The sequence below is a fragment of the Prionailurus bengalensis genome, chromosome A2, assembly GCF_016509475.1.
Source record: "Prionailurus bengalensis isolate Pbe53 chromosome A2, Fcat_Pben_1.1_paternal_pri, whole genome shotgun sequence".
NCBI classification, from domain to species: Eukaryota; Metazoa; Chordata; class Mammalia; order Carnivora; family Felidae; genus Prionailurus; species Prionailurus bengalensis.
Genome location: NC_057348.1, coordinates 152,634,375 through 152,652,775, shown reverse-complemented (window position 1 = coordinate 152,652,775; position 18,401 = coordinate 152,634,375). Strand labels below are relative to the sequence as shown.

Sequence of the window (18,401 nt, the reverse complement as noted above, 5' to 3'; positions counted from 1 at the left end):
TGACTTACAAAAAAGCTGCTCAGTAATGCATTGTAGTTTTTACTATGTAAGCCTTGCACTGATTTTGTTAAATTTATCTCTAAATACTTAATATTTTTATATTCACTTAATTATTAAATACTTCATAATTAAATTTTTAAAAACTTAATTTCCACCTGAACATTGCTAACATACATATATTGATACAGATTTTATTTTTTGTCCTACAGATTATTTACATGTATGCTTCTTAGTTTCAAAATATTTGATGAGTTTTCAGATATATTTTTGTTATTGACTTCAAATTTAATTCCGATTTTATCAGACAGCCTACTTTGCATAAAGAATATTATTAAATGTATTGAGATGTGTTTTATGTCTCAGACACTGGACTATTTTGCTAAATGTTCCATGTGCACTTGAAAAATAGCATTTTGTTATATTATGGTGAAGTACTTTATAATTGTCAATTAGGTTAAGCTGGTTGATAATATTTAAATCTCCTCTAATCTATAGATTTTCTGTGTACTTACTATCTCAATTATTGAGAGAGAGGTTTTGAAATCGTTGACTGTAATTGTAGATTATTCTCTTTCTCTTTTCAGTTCTCTTAATTCATGTATTTTGGAGTTCTGTTATTAGGTGCATAGATGTTTAGGATTGATCCTTTCATTATTATTAAACAAAATTTTTTAAATGTTTATTTTTGACAGAGAGAGAGAGACACAGAGGGAGTGGGGGAGGGGCAGAGAGAGATAGAGACACAGAATCTGAAGCAAGGTTCTGAGCTGTTAGCACAGAGCCCAACGCAGGGCTCAAACCCACGAACCAACCGTGAGATCATGACCTTCTTTGTGAGCTGAAGTCAGGCGCTTAACCAACTGAGCCACCCACACGCCCTATTAAACAAACTTCTTTATCCCTGGTAATAATTTTTGCTCTGTAATCTTTGTTGATATTAAAATAACTACTCTGGGGCGCCTGGGTGGCTCGGTCGGTTGAACGTCCGACTTCGGCTCAGGTCATGATCTCACGGTCCGTGAGTTCGAGCCCCGCGTCGGGCTCTGTGCTGACAGCTCAGAGCCTGGAGCCTGTTTCAGATTCTGTGTCTCCCTCTCTCTCTGACCCTCCCCTGTTCATGCTCTGTCTCTCTCTGTCTCAAAAATAAATAAACATTAAAAAAAATTTTTTTTAAATAAAATAACTACTCTAGCTTTCTTTTGATTACCATCAGCTGAGTATGTCTTTTTCTACCCTTTTCATTTTTTTTCTTAACCTTTTATTTCCAACCTATTTGTGTCTTTTCATTTAAAATGGGCTTCTTAGGGGTGCCTGGGTGGCTCAGTCAGTTAGGTATCTGACTCTTGATTTCGACTCAGGTCATGATCTCATAGTCATGGGATCCAGCACCCCTTTGGATTCTGTGCTCAGCCTGGTGCCTGCTTAGGATGATCTCTCTCTTCCTCTGCCTCTCTCCCTCACTGCCCCCTCTCTTTCTGTCTCAAAAGATAAATAAAATGGGTTTCTTATATATAATATGTACTGGAGTTTTGCTTTTTATCCATTCTGGCAACCTCTACCTTGTAACTGAGTTGTCTGGACTATTTACATAGATTGTGATTATTAATACAACTGAGTTTAAATCTCCCATCTTGCTCTTTGCTTTCTACTTTTTCCCATCCGTTCATTTTCCCTCTTCTTTCCCTGTCTTCGCCTCAATTTATTTTTTTGTTCCAATTTTCTTTTCTTTATTGGCTTGTTTGCTATAGTCTAGAGATTTGAACATTTTCTCTTAATATTTGATATTCTGAAATTTCACTGTAATGTATCTTCTCTTTTTCTCTTCGGTAATCCATGCCCTTTATCTCTTTTTATTTCTTCAAATATTACCTCTTTTTTTTTCTTCTTTCTTTATTTTTCTGAGACTCCTATTGTGTGGAAATTCAAATTGTATCCTTTATACCTCTTATCTTTTCTTTCATATTTAAAATTTTTTCTTGTCCTTTTCTTCTTCATGTTGGGGATTTCCTTATTCTGATAATTCAATCTGATCATGTTTTTTTCTCTGTCTATACCCATTCTATTTTCATCCCATCAATTGCATTATTTTTTTGATTTTTCTAATTATTATATTTGCTTGTTTTTTTTAAATGTATTCTTGTTCTTGTTTCATATTGCTAACATCTTTTCCTATCTCCTTGAATGAATACACACACACACACACACACACACACACACACATATATATATATATATATAAAATTTGGCTAATTTAAAGTTCTTGGTCCTTTTCTCTGTGTATGTTGGGATTTCTAATTGAGATCTGTTGCTTTTTTGTGGAATAAATGCCTTGTAATTTGGGGCTGTGAACACATTTTTTTCCTGGGAATACTGGCTACGCTATTAGGCAGTCCCTTGGAGGGGAATACCAGGCTCTAAAACTAGTCATCTACAGTAAGGCCAGGAAAGAGTATATGGTCTCCTGGGTGGAGAGTCCCAGACCCCAGAAAACCCAATCAATGCTTCCTCACTCCTCAGAACAACTCCACAATTCAGATCTTCAGCTCTTACCTATGGGGGGAAATCTATTAGAAAGAGATACTGGTTAGAGTGTAATTTCTCAGCCCTTGGGGTTTGGAATGGGAGAGCCAGGGAGACAACTACCAGGGGTCAGATAGTAACTTATGTTTTTCTCAGCTTCTCACAAGTGCAGGATTTCAGTACTACTCTGATTTGATTCCTGAAGACACCTGAACATGAATCTTAAGTTTCTGCACATATGGAGCAGACAATATTTGTCCCAAGGCTATAGCAGGAGAGAAGAGAGAACAAAAAGAACTCTAAGGTCCTCTGCTATGTAATCCTACTAGTGTTTGTTGGGCTGCCTTCTACTCTAGGTAAAAGCTGCCATATTACCTCATAAACATACCAGTTCAAAATATCGGCATTTCCCCGCCCCCCCCCCCCCAAGAATCCATACCGATTTTCTAATTACTTTCCCCTAGTTTTCCTACTCTCATGATCTTGCGGAAGGAGCCAACAGCTTGCTGAGAAATGGAACCAGAATTATTTTTCAGTTTTTCATGTGTCATTTTAACTTTGTTTCTTTTAAACATCATATTACTGATTTTTATAAATTCAATTTGAGAAACTTAAAAAACTTGTGAATTTATCTCACGTGTACATTTTCATTTATGGTCACATTAGAACTTATTTCCTTTACTTTCTTTTTCCTTCTACACTTCTCTCTTCCTTCTATGGCATTCTTCTTTTCCATCAAAACAAAATCAAGAATTTTTCAGTGCACATATCTTTGCTTATGGTTAAAATGCCTGGTTTTTAATTTTTTTTCAATGTTTTTATGTTTGAGAGACAGAGAATGAGTGGGGGAGGGGCAGAGACAGAGAAAGAGAGAGACACACAGAATCTGAAGCAGGCTCCAGGCACCACGCCCGATGTTGGGCTCAAACTCACGAACTGTAAGATCATGACCTGAGCTAAAGTCAGACACTTAACCAACTGAGCCACCCAGGGGCCCCCAAAATGCCTGTTCTTTTACTTTCCATTGGAAGCAAAGGCTGTATATCTCCATAAACTGAACAGGAATAGTCAGATCACAGTTTAAAAATGTAGTATTTTGAGATAAGAGGCCCATTTGGACTTACCTCCCAAGTGGCACACAGATTTGACTTGTGATATAACCATTTGCCATTCTCATCTTTAGGATAGAAATCATCTCCAGGCTACAGAAAAAGAACAAGCATAACTTATTTTACTTATATCTGGGAATTAAAATTATGGAATTTGAGGAATTCCATGGAATTTGAGGAATTCCAGGAATACCCTGGCCCTGGGAAAGAAATTCAATTCTAATTATTTTTATACTTATATATTATAAATATGACCCATTAGTCTCATTATCTCGCCCTGGTATTCATTTTTCCTTTATTTATTGACAGATTATTATTGTTCTTAAACCATGAATTTTTGCCTGTCTTTTTTTTTTTTAGATGTTTTTATTTTTGAGAGAAAGAGAGAGCAGGTGCATGTGCATGAATGGGGGAGGGGCAGAGAGAGAAGGGGACAGAGGATCTGAAACAGGCTCTATGCTGATAGCAGAGAGCCAGATACAGGGCTCAAACCCATGAACTCTGAGATCATGACCTGAGCTGAAGTTGGACACTTAACCAACTGAGCCACCCAGGCGCCCCATGAAAATCTCTCTTAATAACAAAATTACTCATAAATAAGGAGTAGAAGAAGCTGAGAATTAGGACTTTCAGGCTTACTGTTTTGACCTAACCCTAACCCTTGCCAAAGTTGAGAACACCAAATTTCTTACTCCGATAAGAAGCCAAAGGTCATCATTAAGGGTGAGAGGAAATTCTCTATCTAAGAAAAGTGTAGCTAATGGATGGAATGCCTCCTAAGAGTAAGGGAAAACTCAGCATGTTACTTCTCAGTTCTGAATAACCTGACCAGTGGTTCTCTTCTTTCCCTTTCTGGGACCTCCAGGAGTTTAGCATCTGTTTTCTACCTCACAAATTATCTCAGTATCAAACCCAGTTTTGGGGTGATCCCTTCCCAACAAAGACCATTGTTTTTCAGATTTCTTCTTTTTCACGACTTCTAAAAATGGGACACATCTGTTGTGGGCTTGGAAGTGGGATTGAGAGAAATAAAAGATGATTTCTAGGCTCCTTGGCTGGCTGGTGGTGATCATATCCTGAGGTTAGGCTAGCAATCAAGGGTTTTGTTGTGGATATTTTGTGTTTGAAATGTCAATTAGATTTGAGTGGGTATTTGAGGAGGCAATTAAACGAGAGAAGTTGGCTGCAGACTAATTTGGGAGTCCTCAGTATATAAAGTGGTATTTAATCCACGAGACTGATCACCTTTAAAGAAAATGTGGCTCAGTAAAACAATATTAAGGATAGAGTACTGGGCATAATGACATTTGGAGGTTGGCAGAGAAGAAGCTATCAAAGCATCTTAAGAGGGTAATATAGAGCCATGAGCTGAAAATGTTTAAAGAAAAAGGTAGTAGTCACCTGTGTTGAAAGTGATCAAATAATATGGGGACAAGGTGTCTTTTGGATTTGGATGACAGCATGGAAGTCTGTAGACCTTGCTAATAGGAATTCTTTTGTTGAAAACCAAGCAATTGGACAAAATCCATTATATTCTTAAATATTTAAAAAATTTTTCCTTCTGTTAGTTCACCTGAATGAAACCTCCCCCTGGCAATAACATTTTCTCCATTTGTCCTCTGTAGTGAAGACCATGTCTTCTCAGTTCCTCCTATCTCACTGAGAATAGGAAAAGGGCTCCTTTCTCCTTGATGCCCCATAATCACTCATGTTAATGACCCTTTCTATCTCTGATTTCTAAGCTCTTTGACCTTTTCAACACTGATGACCCACATTTTCATTTCAGTCTCTCTATTTCTTTCTCTCTCTCTCTCTCTCTCTCTCTATTTCTTAGAGCCTTTTGCATTTCCTAATTTTACTTCTGTTCTGAAATGGCTTTATGCCTCCATTACGAACTCTGTTAAATAATATTTACTTCCCCAGGTTTTAATTAAGCCCTTATCAAGCCTGCACCCATGCTAAATATTTCTACGATGCCTCCCTGAAGCTTCTACTGTGTCTACCTTACTAATTCATTCATCCAGATAAACCCTTTGTCTTTGTCCTCTACTCCTCCTTACTGTAAGGCATTACTGGAAAAATAATTCGACCCTCTAAAAACCTGTGCTATTGACTCTCGTTCCAATTCAGCAGTAACTTCATTCATCTTTTTAAAACATCTTATGAGTTTTTGTATTGTGTTGTTGTTAATTTGACATTTAAAAAAATAACATCGTGCTAAAATATTTTAGCAAGAAAGATTTCTTGTTAAAAAATGATGAGATTGAAAAATCATGTGATATTTTGGTTTCAAAGATTGATTTCTCAAAAAAAAAAAAGATTGGTTTCTCAATTATAGTTTCATTTAGGAGGTAATGTCATTATACTGTGTCATTTCTAACTGTTAAAAAGTTTTACCTTCTCTCTGTATCTTTGAGCCTTGATCCCATCTAAGAATAGGAATATAAATTCTCTATTTACTTTGCCAAAAAGATTTTATAAATCGTTGGTCAGCCAGAGAGAAGTAAATTTCATTTTCTCACTTTTAGATACAGGCTCTTTCCAAATATTTAAGACTTAGCTTAGAAGTCTGCCATTTGAACAAGAGTAAAGTTAGTTGTGTGAGGATGAGGGCTGAGGTTATAACTTCCAAGAGGCTGAAATTTTTAAAAAATCACTGTAGTCCACAGGGTGTTGGGATTGTTAGGTTTGCGAGGACAAGCCAGGGGCAGTGTCACATAGGGGAACAAGTATGAAGTTGGCATCAGGGGACTGACCATCTGCTCCCTGTTCTAATGGCCTTTATTTTCTTTATTATTATCTTTTTTTTCTCTCTAATGGGCTTTAAACCTGAGTTAGTTAGTTCCGTGTTTGGGGCCTCGACTTTCTTTTCTGTGAAATGAGGTTATTGGGATATCTTATAACTAAGTTTCTTTTCCACACGAACATTTCAGAATATTATCTTTCATTTATTATCAAGAAAATGTCAGACATTGTGCCAGTAATTTCACACATATAATTTTAATAACTCCTTACAACACTTGTGGAGTTACTATTGTCACCATTTTACTGATAATGAAATTGAAGTTTAGAAAGAAATAAGAAAGAAAGAAAGAAAGAAAGAAAGAAAGAAAGAAAGAAAGAAAGAAAAAGATAAAGATCAAAGTGACTACTACTAGTAAGTAATAAAGCTGAGAGTCAATCCCTCTTCTGTGTGACTCCAAAGTCCATACAGACATTTCCACTATACCATGAATAGGCGATGTGGAAAGAGATCAGGTAATAACTTGACCAAGTCATCTGCCTTGTATGTCACACAGCTGAGATTCAAACTCGGCAGCCCATGCTCCTTACCACTATGCTAAGTGACCTCTAATTAATGAGTTCAGTAGAAATCTGTTATTTCCCCATACCTATGCTATCTTCTCCGGAGGAGTTCATTCCATATTGTTTGGGTGGGCTGACTCAGCTCTCATTCTTAACCATAGATGTCAATCAGTCACTCATTTGGCCCTTAGATCAAAGATTAGTCAGTAATGGGTAAATGGCCCAAGCAAGGCCACTCAGTATTTCTCCATGAGGTTTAATGTGTGGTTTCTCTTTCTCTGAATTCTCCAGTTGTGTTGGCGATGTAGGCTTGGTATGTCAATGGTCATTCTATCATCACATAGAGAGGGATTTTTGAGAGTGAAGCCAACTAAAACATAGAGATAGAGCCATATACATAGTTTGAACTTCTGGAACCAGCTGTGCCTGAACTAGGTATCCCTTGGAATTTTTAGCTCCCTTTTTAGCTAACACCAATTTGAGTTGGATTTCTGCCATTTATAACAGGAGCTCTGACTAATACAAAGATGTTGCGGTATGGCAAGTAATGGGCCATAAATGTGAAATTGGCTAGGTCAATATGGAATTGTGGACACTGAGAAGTCTCCCACCTTCAGCCAAGAATTGGAAATCCTTGCTCTGCAATAGCATGGAATCTGTTAAATTGTTGCCTTGTTGTGCTTGAGTTTCAGACAAATGGGCCTACTAAGGCTGGAGCTTTAGGGGACTTAGTAGAAAAACACTGGGTATTAGAATTTATTGGCCATTTTTTGCAAGCTTCAGGTAGTTCTTGAAGAAAGATGTGTTTGTTGCTACTGGGCTTGTAAGATGAGAGGTAAGATGATATTTTGCTAAAATTAGTACTTTCTGCTTCTGGATGTCACCTGAGATGACAGAAGTTGAGATCTGAGCCTTCTAGAGACAGAAAAGTTAGTGCCAACCAAGGCAAGAAGGTAAGAATCCTAGAGGTAAGTAATATTGGACTTTGGAAGAATTCTGGTTCCCAGTGTCCCTCTGAAGGCAAGATCACAGATGCCCTACTGGACAAAGGTGCACCATCCAATGAGATGCAGATTGGGTGAAAGGAACACATTAGCTGTGCCTGCCTATTTTAATATTTATTTATTTTCGAGACAGAGAGAGACAGAGCACAAGCAAAGGAGGGGCAGAGAGAGAATGAGACACAGAATCTGAAGCAGGTTCCAGGCTCTGAGCTGTCAGCACAGAGCCTGACGCGGGGCTCGAACCCACAAACGGTGAGATCATGACCTGAGCCAAAGTCGGACATTTAACTGACTGAGCCACCCAGGCACCCCTGTGCCTGCCTATTTTATATTTTTCCAAACCAGATGAAGGTCAGTAAGCTGAAGATGGGGCTGATGAGTAAAATCAGGAAGTTCTTTACCAAGAGACAGAAACCATAGACCACAAATTAGATAATAAGAAATGTGATCCTAAAAGATTTCTAGTTTTAATTGTTCATTCATGCTGGACTGAATGTGAATTTACTGAAAGCCTATCAACCTTTTAAGGGATATTGTCTTGTCTGTGAACTCTCAACCTGACCAATAAAAGCCTGTGATTACCAAGGCCATTGTGAAGCCTCCAAACCTGCATCAATATGAAGCATGATGCAAAAGGGTAATCCTCTCCAAAGTCCATCTTGGATGTGACCACAGAGGAGAACCAACAAGCAAAGTGTTTCCCGAGAACAGAATAGGAAACAGAACAGAGTGTTTCCAGGTTGGCTGCATAAAGGAATTCTGGCCACTGTAATAGCAGAGTCTTTGTTCTTCCTGATGAACAACAGGATCTGATTTACCTTGGGGACAAATGGCCAATTTTGTTTTTCAGGCTCCCCTGCCCTCAATGAAATTTTAAAGCAGTGACTGCTCTTTAGCAGTGCGTATACAGTGTGTTGTTGTTGGTTACATGAACAAGTCCATAGGTGGAGAACGTTCAAAGAAGGAGTGAATTTGAAATAAAGGAATAGATACCAGATAGATACTCCGACCTTGGCTCTGGCTCCAAAAACCTGACTATTCTTTAGGTTATTTTTTTGTGGAGGGGGTGGAGGGTAAGTTTTCAGCTACAGATATTATTTTGCATTATGTTATGCAGGGCCATTTTCATGACTGTGTGAACAGTAAGAAGGGTGTGTCTGAATGCCAGCTGACTACAGGTGGAGCACAGTGAGGGGACCACAGGTCGGTTTGATGGAGAGAGTTTTAACTATAGCTGTGAAGACAAGATATAATAGCAAGTGCATTAGGCTATGAATCAAGAGACTCGGGATTCAGGCCTGAGTCTGTTACACAAAATCTTTGTGAGCATTTGTTTGGGTTGGTCAGTACTGTCTGACGTGCAGTAACAAAACACCTTGACACTCTGTGGTGCTGAGTAAAGAAGAGGCTTCGTGTGAACAGCTGCTGGCTCATTGCTGCCAAAGGGCAGAGAACTAATCTTTAGGCATCTGAACTCACCTTTAAAGCCATGGGTATTTCAATGATGTAAAGATCCACATAATCTAGCTGGAGGATGTTAAGCGTCTTCTCCAGGGTTGGACGGACCATCTCGGGGTCATGCCTTGTAGCCCACAGCTGAAAGAATAAAAAGGTGATAGTTAGCTAACATCCACACTTTTTTTTTTTTACAGTAACGCAGCCCTTTATCCAAAGCACTGCTATACGTTATTTACTTATTTCATTTTATAAAAATACGTTTATGCTGAGGTGTCATCTGGGTAGAGGAGGAGTTCATATAACTCTTGATGCCTGGAGTATACTCTATCCAGATAGAGTACCAGAGACTTGAAGATCCATCTGAACCACAGAGGACATAGTTTGGTGACAAAGTCTTGCCCTGCTCCCTGCTAACTTCTGAATTGACCCTCAGCACTGTCACTTTTCCTCAATGTGTAGAAACGGAACATGTATCTGACTAGCTGTTTGGGCTAAGTGCTTTATTTTCATGACACTCTCATAAAAGGTTTGCTTTAGCTGAGCAAGAGATATGATTGCAAGAGTGACTTCACTGGATCTTTCACATTGTGACAGACGGTGTGGACGCTGGTGAAACTTTTATTAATAATTAATTAATTTAGAGAGATAGCTTGCATGGGAGGGGGGAGGGGCAGAGAGAGAGGAGGGAGAGAGAATCCCAGGCAGGTTCCACACTGTCAGTGCAGCCTGGTCCGACTTGGGGCTGGATCTCATGAACGGTGAGATCAGAATCTGAGCCAAAATCAAGAGTCACATGCTTACCAGACTGAGCCACCCAGGTACCCCAAAACTTTAAATTATTGCAACTGTTTAGATTTCCTTTTTCTGCTCCTTTGTTCTCATTTGGTTGTACTTAGACCCCAGGGAAATTCTGCCAATTCCTACTAAGAAATTACTGGCTATCTGGCTACACTGATAAGATCACCAAAATGGTAGTATTGGAGACCCTGCCTCGTCCCCTAATAAAAGTCAATAATTAGACAGCCAGCTGCAGATGAAAAGGGAGAGAAGTTGATCAAACAGTACCAACTTCCAGATAAAAGATGAATAAAATCTGGGGATCTAATGTAAAGCATAGCGATTGTAGTTCATACTACTATATTATATACTTGAAAGTTGCTAAGAGTATAGATCTTCAATGTTCTCACCACAGAAAAGACATGGCAATTAAGTGATATGACAGAGGTATTAGCTAACACTACAGTGATAATGACTTTGCAATACATAAGTGTATCAAATCAATATGCACCTTAAGTTTACAAAATGTTATATGTCAATTATATCTCAATAAAGCTGGGGAAAAATTAAATAAACTTAACAAAAGAAATAAAAAAAGAAAGAAAATGAAATTACTCAATCTCTAAACTATTAGGTAATGAAAGATTAAGACTTAGGTTATCAAACTGGAGCATGTGTACCCTTGAGGTCTATAAAACATAGGGTGCTGAGGGGTCCTCAGAGCCTTGGGATAAATTAATACTTCTTGGAGCATCAAATTTGTTCAAAGTGTTTGGGGAATTTTTTTTTAAATTTCTATACCCTTATTGTCACAAGTAAGGGCAAGCAAAATTGGTAACATTTGATTTTTCTCTACTTTGGACAATAATTTTTTTCTTGCCTTAAGTGCATAAAGAAGAGAAAACAATGTGGAAAGAATAGTGGGAAAATGTGTTTTTGTCATTACTCTGTTATTGCTTCCATCCCATCTAACTGAATATTCTGTTTTATACATTTTAATTTATTTTTATTCAATAAACACACATAGTCCTAGCTCTGTGCCAGGTACTGTTTAAGCGCTTTGTAAATGTTAACTCACAGCAACTTTATGAAATAGACGGCTAAGAAGAAAAGTTTTTTGGTTTATTTTTCTTGGTGGTAACTTGTAACCTCATTTTTACACTGAAACAAAATGAAACAAACAAGAAAATATTATGGGGGGAAATGCAAAAGTCTAAAAACAAATTTAGGATAAGACACAAATCTTCAAAAATATTTCTGCCTTTGGGCAGGTTGCTTTGGCCCAAGTTCTCAGGATATGAGTTCAAGATTATCCTTCCCCCAAAATATTTTGGGAGCACCAGGTTAAGGTTTGATGTTTACTCCAATGAGATACTGTGTAATAGTAAAATCTTAAGGAGTAAAAATTGTAAAGCTATAATAAAGTGAAAAGCTTCAGGCTGATATTTTGGGACAGTGGCTATATGTAGCTCCTTGGACTCATAATCCATAAGTGGCAGGGGATTTGGGGAACCAAAACTCCCAGAGAGCTTGGCAAGGAGCCTGAGTGGGGAGCTGGGGAATGGCTGAAATCAGAAACATCATCTTGTTCTCGTATAGAACACTCAGGAGAATTGTATTACACAATCTCCAAAGTTGTACAGCTTTATTCCTGCAAAGCTGCCTGAAAATATACATCCTATATTTCCACTGGCTTTCATTTTAATCACGATGCTTTATCTTTTGGATTGCCCTTCGGTGGATAGTGATTTCTAATATTGGAAATTGCAAAGGCTCGAAAGGTAGTGGTGACATAAACAAAATGTCATATATCCACACAATAGAGTATTATTTGGCCATAAAAAAGAAATGAAATTCTCACGATCTTAGCCAAAAGCCTGAGAAGTGATAGAAATGAAATTCTCATACATGCTATGAACAAACCTAGAAAATGTTACACTCAGTGAAAGAAGCTAGACACAAAAGGCCGCATAGCATGTGATTCAATTTATATGAAATGTCCCGAATAGGAAAACTATAAAGACAGAAAGTAGATCACTGGTTGCCAGGGACTGGAAGGAGAGGAAAAAATGGGGGACGACTACTGGTGGGTATGGGATTCTTTTGGAGTGATGAAAATATTCTGGAATTAGGTAGTATAGATGGTTATGCAACTTTGTAAATACACTAAAAGCATTTATTTAACCTATTTATAACTTGATGGTACATGAATTCTTGCTCAATAAACAAATTAGTGATCTACGGACAAATAGGCATACACAAAAGCAAAAGAAGGCTGTCCTTTTAAAGAAAGGTTTGGCAAATGATTATTTAATATGAACCACCTCCCCCCTTCCCTCCACTCCCCAGTTTTTCTGCTCTGTAGATTTGGCTCTTCCCATATTGTCTTAAATCATGCCCATGTATGAAGAAGGAGCTTTGCCTAACCTTCAGGGGGCTAATTAGTCAGTCCCGAACTTCCCGGCAAGAGTGAGCAATTTGGGAGTGGAGAACTCACTCCTCTTGTTGAGCCTAACACTCTTTAACAGGGAAAAGTGACACCAGACCAACTATTAATAGAAGGAGTTGGAGGGTGAAGAGAAGATCTCACCTTTCCACAGTAGAAAATATCCTCCCTCCGCACCTTTCCTTCTGCTATCTTCTCCCTGATGGCCTCCCCTACTTCATGCTCATTCTGATAGATGTAGGCCCCGTCAATGTGCCGGTACCCTGTGTCAATGGCAATCTTCACTGACTTCTCACAGGTTCCCTTAGGAGTCTGAAATGACAAGGAGGTTGGAGTGGGGAAAAAGAGCAATGGATCTTTTCTTTAATCATTCTTGATCAGGACACGGTACACATGGACATTATTTTACAACAAAAATGACAAAATTCCCAATTAAATGCTGTTGTTATTGGAAGATGGTGTCTGGAGGCTGAGGAAACTGACCTCACAGGGAGCTTCCTTCCCACCCTCATTGGGGTACTCCCTTAATCCCAAGTCTCCCCTAGCTTTGTGCCCTCAGAAATGTAATTGAGCAGTTTTACCAGTGACAAGAGATTTCATGATAGCTGTGTTATAAGAGGCCACAAGTTCATTAAAGAAGGCTCAATTACAAATCGAAGTTTTGGGTAAATAAACTGAGAATATATCAACAGAATGGAATATCTCTCAATAATAAAAAGAAATGAAGTACTGATACAGCAACATGGGTAAATATCAAAACAATTATACTAAGTGAAATAAGCCAGACGAAAAATAAATACATTATGATTGCATTTATATAAAATGCCAGCACATGAAGACTAATGTATAGTTCAGGTACAGATTGGTGATTATCTGGGGTGGGGAATAGCAGGGGCAGGCAAGGGTGGCAGGGAGGGATTACAAAAGAACACAAGGAGACTTTTGTGGTGATGGATATATTCACCATCTTGATTGTAGTCATGGCTTCATGGGTGTATGCATGAGTCAAACTCATCAAATTATATACTTTAAATACGTAGAGTTTATTGTATGTCAATTATTCCTCAAGAAGGCTGGGAAAAAGACAGTTTGGGGGCGTGCTATAAAAAAAGGATATATTTTTATCAAATTTGGTAGCCAAACCTTTGTTCATTTTATTAACCTGCATGAAGCATAAGAATAAGAATATCCTCTCTCCTGAACATTGACAAACCAGAAGACCTGACAAACTCCTGACACTGGAAGTATAAGTCATCCATCTTTCAGATTGCACATAAATCACTGTTCTTTAGTTATGGTGGCATTTTAATTTTTTCTATGTTTTATTTATTTTTGAGAGAGAAAGAGTGCATGCACACAGGTACATGAGTGAGCAGAGCAGGAGAGGGGCAGAGAGGGAGACACAGAATCCAAAACAGGCTCCAGGCTCTGGAGCTGTCAGCACAGAGCCTGACACGGGGCTTGAACTCATGAACTGCGAGATCATGACCTGAGCCAAAGTTGGAGCTTAACTGACTGAGCCGCCCAGATGCCCCAAGTTATGGTGACATTTTAAATATACGTGAGTGTGTCTCATCTTAGTTCAATTTTTTCTTAGGAGAAATGGAATCCTTGATGGATATTTCCATCAAGACAATCATCTAGTCTCATTGAATACAATTTTCAAATCATTTTTTAGGTTATGTGTGGAGGAGAGGTTTAATCATATTTGTAGATTTGTATTGACCTCATATTCAAATGGCGATCATTCCAATCTTCACAAATGTTGAGAACTACTTGTCCTTGCTTCTATATCGTCAGTGTTCTAACCAAATGCTTGACAAATCTCAACAGACCTGTGAATTCTGGCCCACAGAATTCGATTTATTAAGAATGAGTGACACAAGAAATATCTTGTATTTCTAGTGACTTTATAGTCCTGCACTGGAAATAAAAAGCACTGGAAGTATAAATTGTATTTTCTTTCCCTACGTCATTTGAAAGCCATCACTACTGAGAGGATAAGAGGACACAATAAATGAACAAATTGGCTACACAGATGGTATTAGAAAATTAGATTCATAGTCACAAATATCAAATAGCTGGGAAAAGAGACACACATTCCAGGAATATGAGAAATACCTCTTTGGCTAATTAATTGGCAACATGATTAATAAGGCTTGAATATAAATTGAGGCAAGAAAAACCCACCCACAAAACACTGCGCAAAATGAGATGTTATGGATGACAGCAAGCGTGACAAGAAAAAGTACACTGGAAGAGGAGAATCCTGGGCTAGAATCCAGAAATTTAAGGGAAAAAATAAAAAATACTTCCATTATCAGGTATATGCATAGTATGAAAGAATAAAGTTTAATATGAGATGGTAAATATAATCTCAGAAATAGCACTGAGATTTTGTGGCTGGAACTGATAAGTGTAAGAGTAGAACCCAAATAGATTTGCTACAAGGGGGAAAAAACCCCAAACAATACATATTAAAGTATAAACTTATGTTTTCAAAGATCAACAGGGGTTGAACAGGAGGAACATTTAGGATAAAGAAAATGAGAATGATGAGGACTCAGTTAGGAGTGTGGTACTGACCGTTAGCCTGAAGTATATACAAATGATGCTTTATTTCATAAAGACACAGTACAGAAGCAAATTATAGTAGTGAGAGTCTTCAGTTTGCCAGCTACCATTAAAGTGCCTTTTCTAAAAGCTGAATATCTGGTGTGGGAAATCAAATAGCTATATCCTGAGTTAGGAGATTATAGGGAACACAGTGCAAAGCAGAACTCTGCTTTCTGGCCTTGCTGAAAACAGTGGGCTGGTCGATATTCAGTTAATGTATATCTAGAGGTTGGGTCCTGACCGTGCTCATAAATTCCTTAGACCATGTTATCTATGGAATATCTTATCTTGTTCTCCACTCTGCTTTCTGCATCTGCTCTTTTGTAGTCTTGGGAATGCCTTGTTTTTCTGCATGCTTTCCCTATGCTTTCCATACGTTCTTACTGGCCCACTGATGTATTGCACAACGTTTCCCTGAATGTATGCTTCATAAATACAGGAGCTTGAGAACAGCTTGGAGAGAGTTCCCTTAGCCTCCCTCTCACCTCTCTTGACTTGTGAAGTCTTGAGTAATCCTTTCTGTCATCCTCAGCTTTGCTGGAGAAAGCTGAAAGCCAAACTCACAATCTGGTACAATCTTTGCTTGCTAAAAATATTGTCCCTCAGGTGGCAGAAGCAGCAATGAGGTGAATTACTATTTTAGACTCAATTCTAGTCAATATGGAGAAACTAGTTGGAAATGTGGATGTGAGAAAAATGCTTGTTTATAATTCTTAAGTGTAGCATAAGAGAACTGTATGTACATTCTGACAGATTCCTTAGGAAAATTCACTTTAGGGAAAACTCAGGTCGAATAGAATACCATATTTGGAGACTCAAATAAATGATATGATAGGAGAAATCTAAAATGTAAAATTTTGACTCCACAATTAAGGACGATAACAGTGAAATAAAGAATTCTATTTCCTAAAGTGGCCAATAGCACCATTCTTCCACTTAAGAAAGGAGAGTCCTGTAAGGATGCGGAGTCATCCACCAAGATGTAACATATACCCTAGGTCAACATCCATAATATGATGTTGTGTCTCCAATAAGTAGAATACATGATTCTGAAAACACAGTAGGAGTGATTCAGCTTAGCATTATTTCCTTTGACTTACTTAGACAATGTGTACTTCTCATCTCTGAATTTTAGGCTCAGTGGATCCTAGTTCCCAGGGCAACCCAGCCTCCTTATTTCAAGATTCAGCATTTAAGAAAAATGCCATACTGGCAGGGGTAAGTGACCTTATCACAGGAGGAGGTAGGTCTCCGTTGCTGTTACACGATGAGCCGGGGAGGAAAATGTCAGGCAGCTAGGCCATCCAGTAACATATCCCTTCCCAAATTTGATAGTTAATCGATAAGACCAGTGGCAATGATCTAAGTTGACCAGGGACTCAGACAACTCAGAGGTGAGAATCTGGGTTATAATATCTCATCAGCCACCAAGACCAGAAGATATGTTAGTTAAGGATGCGAAACATCTAAAATGGGTAGTCCAGGAAGGAGAGAAGTTGCAACTTGAAGTCTGCTTTAGTGGCAGGAGCTGTTTCATCCTGCCAACCTACCTCTTTTAAAACTTTTCCAGGAGAGAGACCAAACACAAGTCTAGAAGAGCTCAGGGGTGAACTTAGCCTACAAAGCCAGTAGGTTCCGCTGGCACCGGGGGTAGACTGTAGTGGCTGTTATGGTGTACCACAGGACAAAAGAACTCATTTGCTCCGCTGCCAGCAGTGTTGGCTGCCAGTTATTCACCTCTGATTCCCACTATGGATAATACAGGGTATAACAGCCTGGCTCTCTCACCTCAACTTAGCACAACTTTGTAGCACATTCCATAGCTCCCTGTGGGACTAATCCCAGGTGTGACTGGATCACAGTGTGACTCTCCCCCCTTGCACAGACCTGCTTCTCTCACTCCCCATACAGGTCTGATTCCTGAGACCACTCCCCACTAAGCCCCCTGCATGCACATCTCCTTCTCAGAGGCTGTTCTCCAGGGTGCCCAGCCTAAGACATTAGGGTACAGAAGGATTTCTTAAGCTACAGAGAGTACTAATGATACATGAAGAGTGATAAATGTGACCACATTAAAATCGAGAAACTCTGCTCATCAAGACACCATTAAAAGTAAATGGGAAGTGATATTTTCATATAGATGTAACCGACAAAGGACTTATATCCAGATATTTTACAAATCCAGTATCAATTAGAGAAGACAAATCCAATAAATAAAAACACATAGAAGGCACAGCCACTTTGCAAAAGATATCAAAATGTTTCATAAAAATATGAAAAAATGGCCAATTTCATCTAGAGTAAAGGAAATAGAAATTAAACCACAATGAGAGATTATTCCACACTTATTAGAACTACATATATTAAAAAGACACCAAATATTGGTGAGAATGTCAAGCAGGGGTACCCTCATACATTGCTGGAGGGAATGCAAATGATATAAATACCTTGGAAATTATCTACACTGGCATCATGCTCTTCCAGCTCAAGGCAGAATGGACTTGATGTTTCAGTCTGTTCCTTGGTCCTCAACAAGGGCTTGGACTTTACCTCTCCTTTACATCTCCCAGATGCAAAGCCTTTGGCTCACTCTCCAGACTGTGAAAACTTCTTGCAACTATAGAAATCTCAACCAGGGCCACCCAGGAAGGAATACTGGATCACTGAGACCCCCAATCTACTTCCTAGACCACTCCTTCCCCATAACTTGATGATTCTTGATCTACCTCATAACTAGATTTGCTCATCGCTACTTTATCTTTGAACCAGTATTCTCTCTCTTAAAGCACTTCATCTTTTCCTTACATTTTAGTTATAGGTGGGTTTTTTTTTCTGTCCTCAGTCACTCCATTTACAGACCTCTTGTTGCTAGACCATTGTTTCAATCCCTGTGTCACCTAGGAAAATGCCTTGCATATGGAAGTCACACAATAAATATTCATTGAACTGAGTTATTGTGTATTTTCCAAAATATTTACCATTCATCCTGGATTTGTGTCATTTGCACATCTGGTAACATTGTTGAGTTTTACTTGAATATTTGGATAAATATTGGTTATTCCATGGGCTGATGATCATAAAAACAGAATTAATTTCTATCAAAACTGAAAAAAAAGAGTTTAAGATGCAAACTCTCACTATGAGACCTTCCCAGATGGAGCTGTA

The 18,401-nt window shown here is 38.5% G+C and overlaps 1 protein-coding gene across 2 annotated transcripts in view; it reads right to left on the bottom strand.

Moving 5' to 3' along the window:
• AKR1D1 (aldo-keto reductase family 1 member D1) overlaps window positions 1-18,401 on the bottom strand; it is a 93,363-nt gene that overhangs the window by 18,053 nt on the left and 56,909 nt on the right. For both annotated transcript variants that reach the window (XM_043589668.1, XM_043589667.1), the window contains exons 2-4: window positions 12,765-12,932; window positions 9,419-9,535; window positions 3,645-3,722 (exon numbers count right to left, since the gene is read on the bottom strand). In XM_043589668.1, coding sequence (XP_043445603.1) covers window positions 3,645-3,722; window positions 9,419-9,535; window positions 12,765-12,932 — 363 coding nt within the window. The remainder of the gene's footprint in view (window positions 1-3,644; window positions 3,723-9,418; window positions 9,536-12,764; window positions 12,933-18,401) is intronic.